Below are 17,298 nucleotides of genomic sequence, written 5' to 3'. Positions count from 1 at the left end.
ATCCCACTGTTATTTTGAAAAAAACTGTTTATAGTCATTCTCGTTTTGCTTTTATCTCCCTATAGCGTAGATGAAGGCATGGAGTCAGCTTTCCTTGGAACCCGCTCTGGCCTCATGCGTGTGATCAGATATGCAGGAAGTGAGAAACGTGTGGGAAAGTGAGTGAGATATAGTCAAATCGACTTACATTAAAGTAGTAGGGTTGTAATGGTACACAAAACAGCATGGTTCGGTACGTACCTCGGTATTGAAGTCATGGTTCGGTACGCATTCGGTACAGCAGGAGGGAGAAGACTAAACATAAAATTGCTTCTTTTTTTATTAAACAGTGGTTTATTTGTCACTCTCTTTAAAGGTGCCCTAGAATCAAAAATTTGAATTTACCTTGGCATAGTTGAATAACAAGAGTTCAGTACATGGAAATGACATACAGTGAGTCTCAAACACCATTGTTTCCTCCTTCTTGTGTAAATCTCATTTGTTTAAAAGACCTCCGAAGAACAGGCGAATCTCAACATAACACCGACTGTTATGTAACAGTCAGGATCATTAATATGTACGCCCCCAATATTTGCATATGCCAGCCCATGTTCAAGGCATTACACAAGGGCAGCCAGTATTAACATCTGGTTCTGTGCACAGCTGAATCATCAGACTAGGTAAGCAAGCAAGAACAATAGCGAAAAATGGCGGATGGAGCGATAATAACTGACATGATCCATGATAACATGATATTTTTAGTGATATTTGTAAATTGTCTTTCTAAATGTTTCGTTAGAATGTTGCTAATGTACTGTTAAATGTGGTTAGAGTTACCATCGTTTCTTACTGTATTTATGGAGACAACAGCCTTCACTATTTTCATTATTAAACACTTGCAGTCTGTATAATGCATAAACACAACTTCATTCTTTATAAATCTCTCCAACAGTGTGTAATGTTAGCTTTAGCCACGCAGCACTATCATTCAGAATCAAATGTAAACATCCAAATAAATACTATATTCACATGATCTGATATATGCATGCAGTATGCATGATGAACATCTTGTAAAGATCCATTTGAGGGTTATATTAGCTGTGTGAACTTTGTAAATGCACTGTATTATAGTCGAAAGCTCAGGAGGAGGTCAGGGAGCGCAAGATTTAAAGGGGCCACAGTCTGAATCGGTGCATAGTTAATGATGCCCCAAAATAGGCAGTTAAAAAAATGAATTAAAAAAAATCTATGGGGTATTTTGAGCTGAAACTTCACAGACACATTCAGGGGACACCTTAGACTTATATTACATCTTGTAAAAACTGGTTTTAGGGCACCTTTAAATAAATTCAATTAACATTTTCTTAAAGATAAAAAAAAATCAGTTATTGCTGTAAACTATATACAGGGAGCCCTTTCTTGCACATTACTATAATATTAAAGATTAAAATTAACAACAGAGCCCAAACTATTAAATTCAGTTGCTATTAATTTTTAATAACACTAAATAAATAAATAAGCATGTAATTTGCACATAAGGCAGGTTTTGCATTAACTTGCTATAATCATTTACACAGTCACTGTCATAACTTGTTTTCATGACAAATTTATTTAATCATATTAAATAATTATGACGTTACTAACAGGTAAAGTAAATATAATGAATATGTAAGCTAATATAGTGCATATATTTAGTGAATTGCTCCCTTCTTGAGTTCATTTCTCTTGTGAACTAACATGCTGTGGACACTAAATGACTTGCCTGAGGTAAATGTAATGCTACGTGAGATATTATTCTCAAGCTGTTTTATTAATGTCTTTCCGTGGTTGTAATGCTGGTCGAGAGATTACATGTAAACATATCTATGCATAGATCGTCTGTTCTTCTGTCCTTTTTCCTGTTGTGGGGTCACACACCCCCTTCTGGATTGGAGTGTGAATCGCCTGTGACTGACTGTATTCTGAACCACTGAACCATGACGTCCGTACCGTGATGGTTCGGGACGAATACATATACCATTACACCGCCTGCAATGAAATGTGTTTGTGTTAGTCATTTAATATTGATAGCTGGACCAGCTAAAACACAATTTTTAGCATGATTTGAGATAAAGAAAAAACATGACGCCAAAACATTATGATACCATTGTCAGATTTTATTTTTCATCTGAAATATATTATTGAAACAATATTAAAAAAAAAAACCATACTAATAGATTTTGGTCTTTCCCCAAATCTCCTGATACTGTGACCTCACAGGAAGTTCTTGACCCGTGTGGACAAAGAGAACATCTTCACAGTGGACCATTTTCCCATATGGTATCGCCTGGCAGCTGAGAACAAACCTGGTCAATTCTTATTCTATGTCCCACATGATGATATAAACAAAGGTGCTTAAATACTGATTATTAAATGGACTTGTAGTAATGTCAAAGTTTACATTTGTTGCATGGGCTACAGTATCATATGACAGTATCCTATGTCCACCAGGCAGGAACACTTTTGTGGCGGTAACATCTGTGACAGTGACTGAAGGGAAAAGAACAGCTATTGCTGGAGGTAAGAAATCTGTCTGCCATTGTTTGAATTCTGAAATCTGATTTTACATTCAGGATATAATTTTGTGATTATTTAGCATCTTTAATTAAATACAAAATGGAGTGTCCAAAAATTTGGATTCTGTTTGGCCGATATTAAATATTTAATTGTTCACGCTCATTTCACCTATTTTTACATTTCGATTACTTTTGTCACCATATAATGCTCACTAAAATATTCACAAATTTCAAAATAAATATCCATTTTCATATTGTACAATATAATGTAGTGATTTCATTTGTGTCGTCACTTGAATGTAATTACTTTAAAGCATTTAAAATGATTGATTTTAGTCTTTAGTCTATAATTTTCCATTTATTTTGATTAAATAGTACAGAATTTTAATAACATAATGACCAGCTTATCATAACTATCATAATTATCGCTCAGAATGTTAAAATGTATCTTACTTGTATATTGAACATAGACACATTTAAAATATAGTCTATTTCTAAATTTTAGAAAAATATACTATTTAATATGCTAATTAACATATGATTGACAGCAACCATAAGAAAACAAATGCAGAGTTGGTTTGTTAGGAGAATTCATAGGAAAATATAAAAAATTACTTGAAATATCATTTGATACCTTTAGTAAGTACCACTTAAGAATATTTTTTAATATATATTTTGTCTTTTAGTAGGATCAATTTGCCCTCCAACTCTCCCTCCCAAACTAAACATCTATAAACCTATGTACATCAATGATAAAAAAAAAAAAAAAAAAGCTCAAAAAAAAACTCCAGAGGTCCTCATGTGCTTTAAACACACACTTCTGGAGGAAATGCCATCCACCCTACACACTCAGTGGCTTCTGCTCCCTTTCCGATAGTTGGCATCAGATCTTCTTTTTCATCCTGCTCTGGTTCCTTTGCCACCATCAGCGGCTGTTGCTGCTGGCTGTTCCCAATCATCATTTGCTGCTGTTCATTAGCGACCAGCATTGCATAGATGCAGCCGTAGGTGGCCGTCACCACCATCAACACGCATACCACGCCGCACACCACCCCAGCTATCACCACTGTGGCGGTCGCTCGCCGCACACTCACGGGGCGATAACGCTGCCGCATACAGTCTCCTGCTGATCCGGCTGGTACCTGGTGGCCCTCGGCAGCAGATGGGTTCCTGGTCTCGAGATAGAGGGGGTAACAGTGTCTGAACATGTCCATAGGGATACTGCGAAGATCCTTACCATGAAAATTAGAAGGAAAGGTGCAGTTGGCGGAATCTATATCGCCACCTATGGAATGACAAAAAAGACATAAAACGTTTATGGAAATTGAAATGTAATTTAAAAAATATTTTTAATATTTAAATATAAATTAACATATTCAGATGTTTAAAATGCATTTTAAAACTGTTAAATGTGTTTGTCTATGTTAAATATGTATGTACAGTATCATTACATTTATAGATTAATGGGTTTTATTAAATTTATAAAAATTAGTACCAATAACTGTAAGCTGATAAATATTTTCATGCTTTGGCTGATAACTAATAAGTGCCTAATAAGTCTTATTTAGACTATAAACTTTATTTAGACTAATAAGTCTAAAATGTGTATGTGTGTGTGTGTGTGTGTATATATATATATATATATATATACACTGTATTTAAAAATCAATTATGTAAACATGTACACACACCACACACACACACATTCTGATAAATGGCCAATAATAAATTCTATATTATTTTGTCTAAATACATTAAAATAATATAAAATCATTAGTTTTAAATGCTACAAGTGAATTTAGACATCGCAACATTATAATTTACAGTATAAGAATGGATATTCATTTTGAGATATGCTAAAGATTACATTAACAGTGCTATTAAGTTGTTAGTGTTTTTAAAGATTAAGTTTAAATGAATGTCAGTTGATGGCTAAGGTAATATAAATGAAAAAAATATAGGAAATGAGCATGAACAATCAAAGTCAGCATGAAATTAAAATGTATTCTATTTTCTATTTGCCTGATACTGTTCTTATTGTGAATGTTTTACCCATGCATATATTTATCTTTCTTTTTTTGTACCATTTTTATTTTACCTCAAAATGTCATAACTTGATTTTCTGGTGAAAACAACACTTCCTTCTCATGATGTATGATGAATTTCTCCCATTATTTAGTCCACTTAAACTCCACCCCTTCCTTACAATCAACTGCACGCACGCATTCAGATCCGCCTTCATCCAGTCAACAACCGATGCATAGAAACACGTCCCCACCCTATATTTTTTTATTTTTTCTATAACCTGTTTACTTTAAATCTCTGAAATCTCTCTAAATGTACTGATAACCGATATGGTTCCAATATATTGTGGTCACCTGTATATATGATCCATTCCAGCCAGTGCTTGAGTGGGATTAAGTTGCAGTTGCAATTCCAGGGGTTTCCTTCGAGAAGAAGGTGCTGTAGAGCAGTCGCTGGCTCAAGTGAAGTCCTCTGAAGGGTTCTCAGCTTGTTGCCCACAAGCGAGAGCCACACTAGGTTCTGGAGCCCATCCAGTAGATGTGTGGGCATGGAGATGAGACTGTTTAAGGAAAGATCCAGATGCCTAAGCTCAGTTAGGCCTTTGAACTGGTCTGGGTTCAGTTCCTTAAGCTTGTTGCCTCTTAGAACCAGCTCTGTTAGGCTGCCAAGATCAGAGAACAGGGTAACGGGGAGCCTCACAAGGAGGTTTTCAGAGAGATCCAGGAACTCCAAGTTGTTCAGCTGGGAGAAGCTAGAAGGAAAAACTCTAGAGAGAAGGTTTTTGGAGAGGTCCAGATGTAGCAAGCCACTGAAATTGGAAAAACACCCAGGGTTGATGGTGGAAAGAAGGTTTCTGGAGAGGTCTAGATGTAGCAGGCCACTGAGATTGGAAAAGCTCCCAGGTTCCACAATGGTGAAGTTGTTTTTTGAGAGGTTGAGGTAGCTTGTGTTGAAGGGAAGCTGGTCCAGGATGGAGTCCAAAGAAGCCCGTTGGTTAAGGTCACTGCAGTCTGTTTGGTTCACATTGCAGGAACAGACTGATGGACAACTTGCTGATGTCCCACACAGGCTCAAAAGGGTCATCAAACTTGAGGAAACTACAAGAAAAGGAAGAGGGTTAGAAAACTGCAAGAGTTGAAAATACTTATAATAAGTTGAAGATCTTACTTATAATGTTCATCCTGGTCTGCATTGTTCACCAAATGTTGTTGTAACAGTTCCTCAGCAAACAGGAGCATCCACTAGTCTACGCCAAAAGAATCTGTCCTTCTCCATCATGATGAATTCAGCTGGAATTGCTGTAATTGTTACGATAATGGTCAGGGTTGGGGAAAGTTACTTTTAAAAGTAATGCGTTACTCCCTGAAAAGTAACTAATTGCGTTACTTAGTTACTTTTTATGGAAAGTAATGCATTCCTTTACTTTTACGTTACTTTTGTTACCTCAAACTAAAGGAGAACTGTCAGTCAATACATGGGAAAACAAAGTAACTTGCATTACTTAGAGCCCGTACACACAGAGACGCGTTTAGCTGTATACGTAAAAATTTTGTATCATATCAGCGTTTTGTCCAGATGGATCCAGCGTTTTTGGAGCCTGAAACCGCTATTTTTTAAAACGGGTCCCAGAGTGGATAAATCTGAAAACAATTCCCTTATGTTTCCATGTGTACAATCCGTATATTTTACGAAACAAAGATGTCATCACCCCACGTCTCGACCCTAGTCAGACACCGCTACGTCACGTAAATGCAACAACAATGGTGGATTACATGCTCGTGTTCGTGCTGCAGAAGCTACCGAGCCTATTAGCTTTACTAATGTAAAGCTTTATTACTAAGCTTTACTAAAGTTTGTAAACAGCGCGCAAGGTTTATGCGCATGCTCCAGGTCTTTTCAGTTTTTAGTGTATCTCTGTGGCAGAATTACAGCGCCACATACTGGTCTGGCACGTGCACTACATCATTTGGTTTCAGTGGTTTCGTGTACGCAGATATTTCTTGAGACGATGCTGTGTTTACGGCGTTAGAACGAGGGAAAAAAAAAGATTGGATAGGGAAAGCTCTGGCTTCGTGTGGATGTGGCATATTTTGTCAATTTAAAAGTAATGCATTACTGTACTGGTTACTTTAAAAAAAATAGTAGTCCGTTACTTGTAATGCGTTACCCTCAACACTGATAAAGGTTAAAAAAATACCCTTAGAAGAAGATATTTCAGGAGGATGGGTCATATGGTGCATGCTCAGCTGGTACAGATTAATTTATGACGTTACTAATAAGCTGACTAAAATTAAAATGTAAAATGAATGCCCTGTGAAGGCTGAACATTAGGCAGACCTGAAATGGATTTGAGTCTTCAGGAGGAAAAGAAAGAGTGAAAGAGAGTACTGTGTATAAAAGCTGCCCAGAGGCCCGTTGCTTGTTGTAAGAGAATAAAGCCAAGTAAAAACTAGAGGCATTTGAGGTTACTTGTTCTTATTCCTTTTTGCCCATAACATTTGTTGCATTAAACTATCACGGATTAAACTGTCCACACCATTAGATAATAAATCAGAGCTAAGAACAACATCCGCTTTATCAGTGAAAAGAGGATCAAACAGTGCATGCTGCAATGCCCACTTCTTGTAATACATCAAATTGTATATTTTTATATCTGATTGAACCAGATTGTTCTATAGATCTAGAATAGAAATAATCCCCTAAAAAATATTTTTAGAAGAAAAAAGCTTAGAACTAGAATTACATATAAACTGTTGGAAAGAATTTATTCTGTTCAATAAAAGAATGAGCACAAATAAAAACCATTGCTTGTTGAACCTAATCAGTGAGAAATCATTATGATTGCACTTATACTAAAAGCAAATCAGACCAGAAACATACCTTCCCGTAGTCCTCATCTATGGGTCCTCATAATTGCTCCTATCAAGACAGAGTGAGCGAATCAGGAGAAAATGAAAGAAACAAGAGGAACGTGCGGTTGGTCCTCACAGCTACAAAGTCCAGTATGTGTATGAGCGTGGGTCACATCAGTAAGTAGGACTAACATTAGAACAGTCTGTGCCTGAGAGAGAGAGAGAGATAGATAGATGGACTGAGGAGGGGGCAGAAGAGAAAAAACATCAGCTGATACAGCTTAGAAATGGCCTCTTCTGGTCTCTTTTTTTATGACTCTTTCCTGTAGCTTATGATGTTGCCCATATGAGGATTAATCGTGTGATATAGAGCATCAACAAATGTTTCCAGGAAAACATGAATACACGGTTCTTGCGCTCATGAAAAGCCTGGAAATATCTGGGAATTTTACAATGAAGGTTTCCAGGGCTGGAAAAATCATGGGAATGAATAAAATTGTAAAATATTTATGGAAATTGATTATTTGTCATGTTATGATCAGCTCTAAAATTATTATTGTAAATATTTCTGGATTTTTTTAAATCCAAAACATTTATTCATTTCTTGGAATTCTCTGGAAATATGAATGCAGTCTCTATAAAATACCTCATCTATTCCTATTAAATGTTTTCTGATTTTCCCCTTGTTCCTTTCATGTGCAGTTATTGGAATGCAAGCATCCCTGGACCTGCTGGAAAGAGTGTTCTTTTCAATTGCCAAACAAGTGAGTGTGACCTCAAAAATATTCTTAATATTATTGGTATCACTTTTCAATAAGGTTTCATGTATTTCACAAACAGTGAAAAATAATTCATAAGCATTTATTAATCTTGTTAAGTTCTATCTGTTAATTTTTTTTATGGACCTGAGCTAACATGAACTAACAATGAGTTGTGGTTTTTTAACTAACATTAACAAAGAAAGAAGAATAAAATACTGTAACAAATGACTTATTCGGTCACACTTTAGCTTTAGACTATTAACTAAGACTTTTGCCTCAAACTCCTAATTACTTCCTATTAATCATTAGTAGTTGTTAAGTTTAGGTATTGGGTAGGATTAAGGGATGTAGAATATGGTCAAGCAGAATAAGGCATTAATATGTGCTTTAAGTACTAATAAACAGCCAATATCCTAGTAATATGGAACAACTAGTTAATAGTGAGAACTGGACCCTAAACTAAAGTGTTACCAAAATATTCATATTAAAGAAACACAATAATATAAAATTTATATTATTATATTTAATTTGCATATTTTTAACATTTTTAAATGATACACAAATACAGAACTGTGTAGTGTAAAGGCAGACTGGTAATAACAACAATCTAGAATATGAGATGTTGTTGTACTGAAGGTCTTTGGCTAATGGTGTGTATCGGTTCCTGTCCGCCTTACACTGACGAATGAGCAAATGGTGTTTGTCACTGGAGATTTCTAAGCGTACATGTACATGCTCACGTCTGCAGGCCTCCGAGCAATTTATCAAGATGCTTGCTACTTAGCAAACACTTTTTATCCAGTGCGACTTGCCACATGACTTATTGCCCCTTCTGGGGTTTAAACCTAGGACCTTTCAATCACCACCCCCCTTTCATACAAGGGCTCTTTTCTTGTTCTTTGAAATCTGGTGCAGCACACACAAACCTACAAACAACTAATGAATCTGCATCACTTAACCTTTTCCTTCTCATTTTTTTCTTCCCTTTTTTCCTGTCAGCCAAACACCACAGATGTAAGTATTGCATTGTTGTCTTTGCTTGATTTCTACATTAAAAGAAGCCAAAATGCATTTATAAGATTCATTCCATTAATATGATACATGCTGGTGTCCTATTACTTTTTAACAGCATTAGATGCACAAATTTGTACTTGTTTTTTGTTTTTATAATAAATATTAGAAAACCGTTTAACAAAATTGACATAATATGAAAAGCAGCTAGTTTTACACATCAAATGTCTATATCCCCCTTATAATGGGATTTTGGTTTGCCCCACATCAGAGGTCTTAACTTTTTTGCCAGTATCCAATAATTAAAATCAAAATCATTTTAACATAATAATTTAGACATAATCTGTTCAACGATCTTAAGCGCCTGGCGCTGGTGCACTTCCGAATCCACTTTAACGACAGTTTAACGACAGAAAAAATGTTTGGCACATGGTCCAAAAGGGTTGTACTTAGTCTCTTAATGAGTCATGGGTGTGTTTTTGGGCGTAACGTGCAATAAACCAATCAGAATGTCATCTCCCATCCCCTTTAAAAGCCAGGTGCGCCTGCACCATGGCGGATTGCTTTTTACATAGTGGAATATAGACACCCTCAGCCTGACGAGTCAGTTTAAATACATGTGTGTATTGCCACAATTGGTCAAATTTCATTTGTCATTACTGCATATAGGTAATTCTGATACATGCAATGACTATCCATTATGACATGTAGGAATTTTTATCTTTATGTACACAATAATAATCTTTTACATTGTAATGCTTTTATTTTTAATATTTGGCTTGTTTGTGTGCTGCTGCGCATACCTGTGTGTGTAATAAGCAGAATGTACGCGTGTTTTGCACCCACCTATAGGCGCATATAATTAACGCGCCCTTTAAATAACCAAAAAATAAAAATACTGCGGCATTGACTTTTTTTTTTGTTAGTTGTTTTCAGTTGCCTCAGAATAGCAATATGCCAACAATGCGCCTGAACGCATCTTGTTTCAGACCAGCACGCCCATGGGCGAACAGATGGGTGCGAGTGCATTTGATATTTAAGCAACATGGCAAAAGACGTGAAAATGATAACTGTGTTGGGCTGAAACTAGCAAAAACCACGCATCGCGCCTGGTGTCACATTGTGCCGGGTGTATGATAGGGCCCATCGTCTCAATTTTCTCAATTTTTATAAAAATCAGCGCCTGTGGAGTGTGGAAAGTTACTGAAGCGCGCAGCCGCGCACGTCTCTCACAAGGAACGTCACGGCAGTGATTGACAAGCCAGAGGGCCAATCGTTTATGCGATGATCGCGTAAATGATTGACTGATGTTTTTAAGGCCATACCTCATGCACAGATGATGTATATTAATATTATTCCTTTCAGTGCACCTAATAAATAGTCTTTTATCAGTTAGTAAAGACAGTTTCAAGTAATATTGCAAAAATTTATAAAACAAAACATCCTCTTTAGCACCTTTAACTGTATTTATCAAGTTTTACCTTCAATCGTGTTACCCACGTTGTCATATGAAAAATGATCAAACAAATATTTTTCGTCAATTTATAGTTTGTCAATAACTACAAACCAGCATTTGGTCCCAAAATATCTAGCATATACCAAGTGTTTTTTGCAACCCTGTCACCAATTCATTTTTTGCCCCAAATTTTGGTAACATAGTTGCAAAAATTGCAGATGGTATAAAATCTAAAGCCGATCAAGATTTGCAGAAGGTTTATAACCTTCATTTGTTGACAAAAAAACTTTTTAGATACTAATTTATACCCTATTCATGGGAAGAACCATAATGTAATCTCTGCACATGTATTTTAGTAATTTCATCACTGTAGTGTTCGCTTAATATAATGCACCCAGTAAAATGTTTTTGTCCATTTACTAAAGCCCTTGCGGTTGTCTTCTTACTCTTTGCAGTGCAGTGATGTGGACGGTATATGTCCTCTCAGCTGTGACAGCATCGTGAGTGAATCTAATTGACTTTTCTTTGTGTTGTCTTTGGCCCTGACCCAAATGACACACTTCATATGCACTTATAGTATTGACAATGGCTGCTGCATATACATGTCCGCTAAGTCCACAAGTGCCATTTGGGACAGGGCCTTTATGTAATCTGTGAATCAGTTCATTTACACAAACTGATTCACTGGAGTGAATTTTGATTCAAGAAGGGAGATTGTCAATTCTAATCCAACTCTGTTTTTCACAGGAAGTCAACTGTTACCTTGTTGACAGTAATGGCTTCATACTGGTCTCAAAGGACAGAGGAGATGTGAGTATATAAAACCAGTCTTTAAGTAAAATAAAATGGGGGAAAAAATGTATTCATATAATGCATAAAGAAGACAGGGCAAACTTTTTACTCCAGTGAATATTTCTTAGCATAGATCTATTTTTGAAAGTCAATTTCTGCATAGACCGATAGCTTCAAATCTTTATTTAAAAAACTGGAACATTTCCATCATTATTGCTCAGGAGAAGGAAGTCACTGCTGGAGAAATCATTTGCTTTTGGGTTATGAGAAATACACTGGCATGGTGAGCTGAGCCTTTCCCAGACAGTAGAAGCAGAAGATGGAAGATGGTGATGTGTGTTTGGTGACGGTTCTAGCTGCACGTTTCCTTGCCCAGGGGGTTAGATGTGAAGGGCAGGTGATGGGGTAGGCGGATGTTCTCCTGTGAGGACTCAATAATGTACCACAAGCTTGTCCTTGGAGCAAACAGATGGGTTCCCAATTGAGACATTGATTGAGAGAGTGAGAATGGACTTAGACTGCAGGGTAAAATTGGATTAGTTGGAATAGGTTGCCATATATTTAATATATTTTTGGGCCTTTTATTTATAGGACAGTACAGTGCAGACAGAATATATGAGTGTTGGAATGGAGGGTGACATCCTTTATGCCTTTAACTGTGTTTTGTGTGACAAAAAATGTCCTGCATGAAACAGAAGTTGTGATAGTCTTTTCTTCTTATGTGATGTTAATCTGAGTAAAATGGCTTCTCGAATGAGTAAAAAATGTAGGGTAGGACTTGATTTTATCCATCAGGAATTGATTGGATTCTTGTGGATTGCAATCGGTGTGATCTCATGTGAGTGACAGGTTGTCTCGCCCTCCTGCCACAAAACATCAGAGAAGAGAAGATATGTTGCTGAAAGAGGAAGATATTTTGATTAAAGTGGACCTATTATGCTCTTTTACAAAGTCTTGATTTTTGGGTCTATTAGAATAGGTGTTCGTGCTTAAAGGGCTAGTTCACCCAAAAATTAAAATAATGTCATTTATTACTCACCCTCATGTCGTTCAACACCCGGCCGTAAGACCTTCATTCATCTTCGGAACACAAATTAAGATATTTTGATGAAATCTGATGGCTCAGTGTGAGGCCTGCATTCAAAGCAATGACATTTCCTCCCTCAAGATACAGAAAAGTACTAAAAACATATTTAAAGGTGCCCTAGAATCAAAAATTGAATTTATCTTGGCATAGTTGAATAACAAGAGTTCAGTACATGGAAAAGACATACATTGAGTTTCAAACTCCATTGTTTCCTCCTTCTTATATAAATCTCATTTGTTTAAAAGACCTCAGAAGAACAGGCGAATCTCAACATAACACAGACTGTTACGTAACAGTCGGGATCATTAATATGTACGCCCCCAATATTTGCATATGCCAGCTCATGTTCAAGGCATTAGACAAGGGCAGCCAGTATTAACGTCTGGATGTGCACAGCTGAATCATCAGACTAGGTAAGCAAGCAAGAACAATAGCGAAAAATGGCAGATGGAGAGATAATAACTGACATGATCCATGATTACATGATATTTTTAGTGATATTAGTGAAACGACTTTTCATTCTTTTTTATAGTGATGGACGCTTTCAAAACACTGCTTCAGAGCTTTGCGAATCAAATTAGTGATTCGGAGGGCCAAAGTCACATGATTTCAGCAGTTTAGCCGTTTTATTTTCATTTTTGGGTGAACTAACCCTTTAAATGTTAAAAAAATCTTTATTTTTCACATATTTATATTGTTGCAGCACCTGTCTACCCAGTCTGTCAGTAACGCTCTGTTTAGTTTCAGTCTCTAATATGAAGCCGCTCCTTCTGAAAAGCGCAATGAGCTCTGATTGGTCAGCTGGACCAGTGTGTTGTGATTGGTCAGCGTGTTTTTTGGAAATGTCAAACCCCTTACCATAAGCGTGAGTTTCAACATAGTACTAACGCAACTCAACCAGGCCTTGCCTCTTTAATTTGGCGTATGCCTTGGGCGGGAATTATTTATACGAGGGAACATTGTGACATGTTTGTTCCCAGAAAAAAAAAAAAAAAACATTGTTTAGTGCATTGTTAATATAAATTACATTTTAGTCAACAGTATTTTTTTTTAAATCATTGTGGTTATTAAAGTCATCATTATTGTTGAATTATTAGTTATTCGATTAACACTGTTTCATACCATTTAAAACGTAAATGCTGTGTATTTTGTTGCATATCCATGTCTATATGATGACAATAGGCTCATACCAACCGCAGCTGTTTATAACAACACATGCACTGCAGCTATGTGAGCAGTAGCCAGGAGATTAATGCTTATGGAGTCTAATCCCAGATTGCCGTGGGGCAGACAGGGCAGTGTCAGGCATCTGTTTGCACATCTGGATCACTGCACATCAGTCTGTCTGTGAGCGTGTAGGTGTGTGTGTGCGTCTATTCATCATGGGATTCAGAAAGGGTTTGATTCATACTGTGTCTTACTGTATATTAAACCTCAGACGGGACCATAAGGAATCCCTCACTCTATGTTGTAGTCTTTGTGTATGTTACTAATGTGTTATTTCTTTTCACACAGGTTGGTAAATTCTTTGGGGAAATAGATGGATCTGTCATGGCCCAGTTACTAAAAACTGGCTTGTATAAAAGGTAACTGAACCTTTCAAATACCATTTTTTTTTTATTCTAATTCCTTTAAAGTTTAATGGGACTTTCAAAATTTGAACATGAGGAAATGCTCTTCTATATTGTTCTATAGGGTGACTCTGTATGACTACCAGGCCATGTGTAAGAACGCCCATCATCACGCAAGTGGAGCTCGACCTCTGCTCAGCGTATGTACATCTTAGCATCTATCAGAGCGAAACGTCTTTATAATGTAGTCTTTACTGTGCTGACGCTACACCTCTGTTCACCTCACAGCCTTTCTATGGTCTCCTGGCGATAATAAAGTGGTTCTTCTCACATTTCGTGATGTAAGTGCTGTTTGAGGATGTGCCACTAGAAGGAACATGAGCTATTTTAATTCATTTGAAATGTAATTTCATTTTACTTTAATTTGACTTTCAGGTTTCTGTTGGAGTTCAACATCTGCGGACTTTGGCATAGCGACTATGTAGTGGATGGTAAGTTAAAAAGCTATGAAGGATGTGTGGGCAATTTAAGAAATCTAGACCGATCCCAATATAATGTCATGATGTGCTTGTAGTTCACAAACACTTCAAAAATCCTCAAACATACAAACATCATCTCCATCTCCATAATATTTTTTTATCATTTAATGTGTCATCTTATGTATTGTCTGTCTGTCTCATCTCTTCATTCTCCGTTTCCATTGTTGTTCATCACTGTGCTGTAATTGTTTGTCATTGACGCTGTGCAGCTAAAGCTGGGTTTCATGCAAGTAAGTATCCATAAGCCATGCTGAGTGTGTACATGAGCGCATGTCCTTCATCTAGTTTGAGCCTTTTTATAGCCAAGATTGGCTTACTGAAGGTCTCCATTAGAATGCCAACTTAGATCCTGAAATTGCAATTTGTAGTTAATGAAATGCCTCAGTCACCTGTAGTGCTTTTAGATTAGTATATTTCTATGGTTTTCTAGACAAAATATTAGTGTTGTCTGAAAGTTTAGAAGATCTTCATTTTTAATCAGAGAATATTAAACCATTGTACTAATAGCTAAAAAAAAAAGAAAAAGCAATGTCTGTTTTACTGGCTTAGACCAGGGGTTTTCCAACTTCTAAATGCCAAGATCCCCCATAAAGTCAAACCAAAATTTATTCAGACACCTTGAACATTTCATTCATTAATACAGTTTATTCACTATTTACAAAAGTTTAAAAAAAATGGTAATAAAATATGACAAGATCTCAGAGTTAAACTAAAAAAATAATCTTAATGATGTCAGATAACACTTAAGCAAAACATGTCTTATGTTACCTGTTGGACTTTGTGTTCCTTGCTGCCGTCACCTTTGGCTTGCTTAGTTGGGGACACTTGATATTCAACAATGTTTTTGATCTGCCTGCATTGACACCATTGTATGCAAACTGAACTGAGCTGGATGAGGACATCACTATTTTCTCTAGTGCTGATATATAAATGAACTAAACTAATAACTATTGATTTTTACATCGGAATGAATCAATACTGAATTTATTTAAGCTGGTCAATAACACCATTTTCTTCTGGAGCTGCTGTGCAGCCAAAATTATTTACTGGTTATCACTGTAAAGCTGCTTTGACGCAATCTGCACTGTAAAAAGCGCTATATCTTGACTTGACAAAGTGTCTGAATTAATTTTGGTTCCAAATTTTTATCAGTTTTACTGGTAGTCCACTGTATGAAGAATTTTTGGGTATAATATTTCAGTTTACTTTATTTTGCTATCCTCACTTACATAAATGAACTATAGTGTCCTGCACCCAGTAGTAAAAATATATAAAAAATGTCTGAATAATTTTTGGTTTGACTGTATATGATCTAAATATAAAGGCAGCCAAATATATTATGCACACAATACTTAGGTTATAAAAAACATTTAAAAAACATATAATATTTAAAATTATATATATATATATATATATATATATATATATATATATATATATATATATATATATATATATATATATCTGACCAGTCTTTATAAAGTGTAAAAATATAGTAATTTTTATATTGTGTTAACATATTTCATTGAAGAAAAAAAAAAAATAAATAAAATATATATATATATATATATATGTATATATATTATATATATATATATATATATATATATATATATATATATATATATATATATATATATATATATATATATATATATATATATATATATATATATGTATAATTATTATATATATATAAATACACACACATACATGTATATATTTAAGAAAAATATCTATATTATATTTGTATAAAAAATATTTACATTTATATATAATTTAAATATATAAAAATATAAATATATATATTTATACATACATGCATATATTTCTTATATAAATATTTCTATATATACATAATAATACACAAACACACATGTATTACATAAACACAGACTCCACCGCACACTTTAGGGGGTCTATTGATTCTCTATGAGCCTCCTCGGAGGAAATGCCACTGATATATATATATATATCCATCCAATATTATATTTAAAAATCCAGTTTAAAAACCTCTGGTCTACACACAGACTTTATGAAGTACTTATCTGTCAATAACACTGAAAATCTTGTCTTCTCCAGCACACAAACAGAAGAAGGTGGAACTAATGCAGCCTTGTAACACAGAGTATCCCAGTTTCATGTATGACACTTCCATCAGAGAGACCAACAGCATCATCAAATGTGGCCGCTGTCAGAAGTAAGTCCATCTGTCAGATTGTCCTCGGGTTTGGTGGGTTTGTACCAGTAACAATTTGTAAATTCCTCTGTTTTTCTGTTATGTTTCAGGATGTTTGTCCTACAGCAGGTTCCTAACAGTAACCTGGTCATGCTGGTGGTCCAGGCTGACTGCGACTGCTCCCGACAGTACGCTCCAATCACACTCATGCCCAAAGAAGTCAAATATATCCTTCCATGATGATTATCTTGTCTTTGAAATGTTGTTTTTTAAACTTTATTTGAAACTGAAGTCTTCTTAACTTCTTTGAACATAATGCCACAGTTAAGTGCAACAGGATGAAATCTCAGAAGATTCGCAGACGACCCGAGTCTTGTCACGCATACCATCCTCATGTAAGCCACCATTTACAGTTCATGAACGAGTCATAATAATATATATATATCTATATCAAAATATATCAATATATATATATATATATATATATATAT

The 17,298-nt window shown here is 35.6% G+C and overlaps 2 protein-coding genes across 2 annotated transcripts in view; one reads left to right on the top strand and one right to left on the bottom strand.

Annotated features, from left to right (window-relative positions):
- cacna2d4b (calcium channel, voltage-dependent, alpha 2/delta subunit 4b) overlaps positions 1-17,298 on the top strand; it is a 35,879-nt gene that overhangs the window by 17,805 nt on the left and 776 nt on the right. Inside the window, exons 23-37 of the mRNA XM_067379752.1 lie at positions 66-158; positions 2,239-2,369; positions 2,470-2,538; positions 8,114-8,175; positions 9,172-9,186; positions 11,095-11,139; positions 11,387-11,449; positions 14,034-14,104; positions 14,214-14,289; positions 14,378-14,430; positions 14,525-14,580; positions 14,838-14,858; positions 16,711-16,828; positions 16,918-17,033; positions 17,120-17,202. Of these exons, the coding sequence (XP_067235853.1) occupies positions 66-158; positions 2,239-2,369; positions 2,470-2,538; positions 8,114-8,175; positions 9,172-9,186; positions 11,095-11,139; positions 11,387-11,449; positions 14,034-14,104; positions 14,214-14,289; positions 14,378-14,430; positions 14,525-14,580; positions 14,838-14,858; positions 16,711-16,828; positions 16,918-17,033; positions 17,120-17,202 (1,072 nt within the window). The remainder of the gene's footprint in view (positions 1-65; positions 159-2,238; positions 2,370-2,469; positions 2,539-8,113; positions 8,176-9,171; positions 9,187-11,094; positions 11,140-11,386; positions 11,450-14,033; positions 14,105-14,213; positions 14,290-14,377; positions 14,431-14,524; positions 14,581-14,837; positions 14,859-16,710; positions 16,829-16,917; positions 17,034-17,119; positions 17,203-17,298) is intronic.
- Positions 3,341-5,739, bottom strand: lrtm2b (leucine-rich repeats and transmembrane domains 2b). The gene is made up of 3 exons (XM_067379748.1): positions 5,727-5,739; positions 4,913-5,656; positions 3,341-3,819 (listed from the first exon to the last, which is right to left on the bottom strand). The coding sequence occupies exons 1-3, from the start codon at positions 5,737-5,739 to the stop codon at positions 3,341-3,343; spliced, it is 1,236 nt and encodes a 411-aa protein (XP_067235849.1).

Source organism: Chanodichthys erythropterus, chromosome 24 (genome assembly GCF_024489055.1).
Source record: "Chanodichthys erythropterus isolate Z2021 chromosome 24, ASM2448905v1, whole genome shotgun sequence".
NCBI lineage: Eukaryota > Metazoa > Chordata > Actinopteri > Cypriniformes > Xenocyprididae > Chanodichthys > Chanodichthys erythropterus.
Note: the sequence above shows the minus strand (reverse complement) of the source record. Positions and strands in the feature narration are given on the sequence as shown.

Excerpts from the sequence above, each read along its gene's own strand:
- lrtm2b (XM_067379748.1), bottom strand. Across the intron at positions 3,820-4,912 it reads GGAATGGATCATATATACAG|GTGGCGATATAGATTCCGCC; the intron begins GTGACCACAATA and ends GTCATTCCATAG.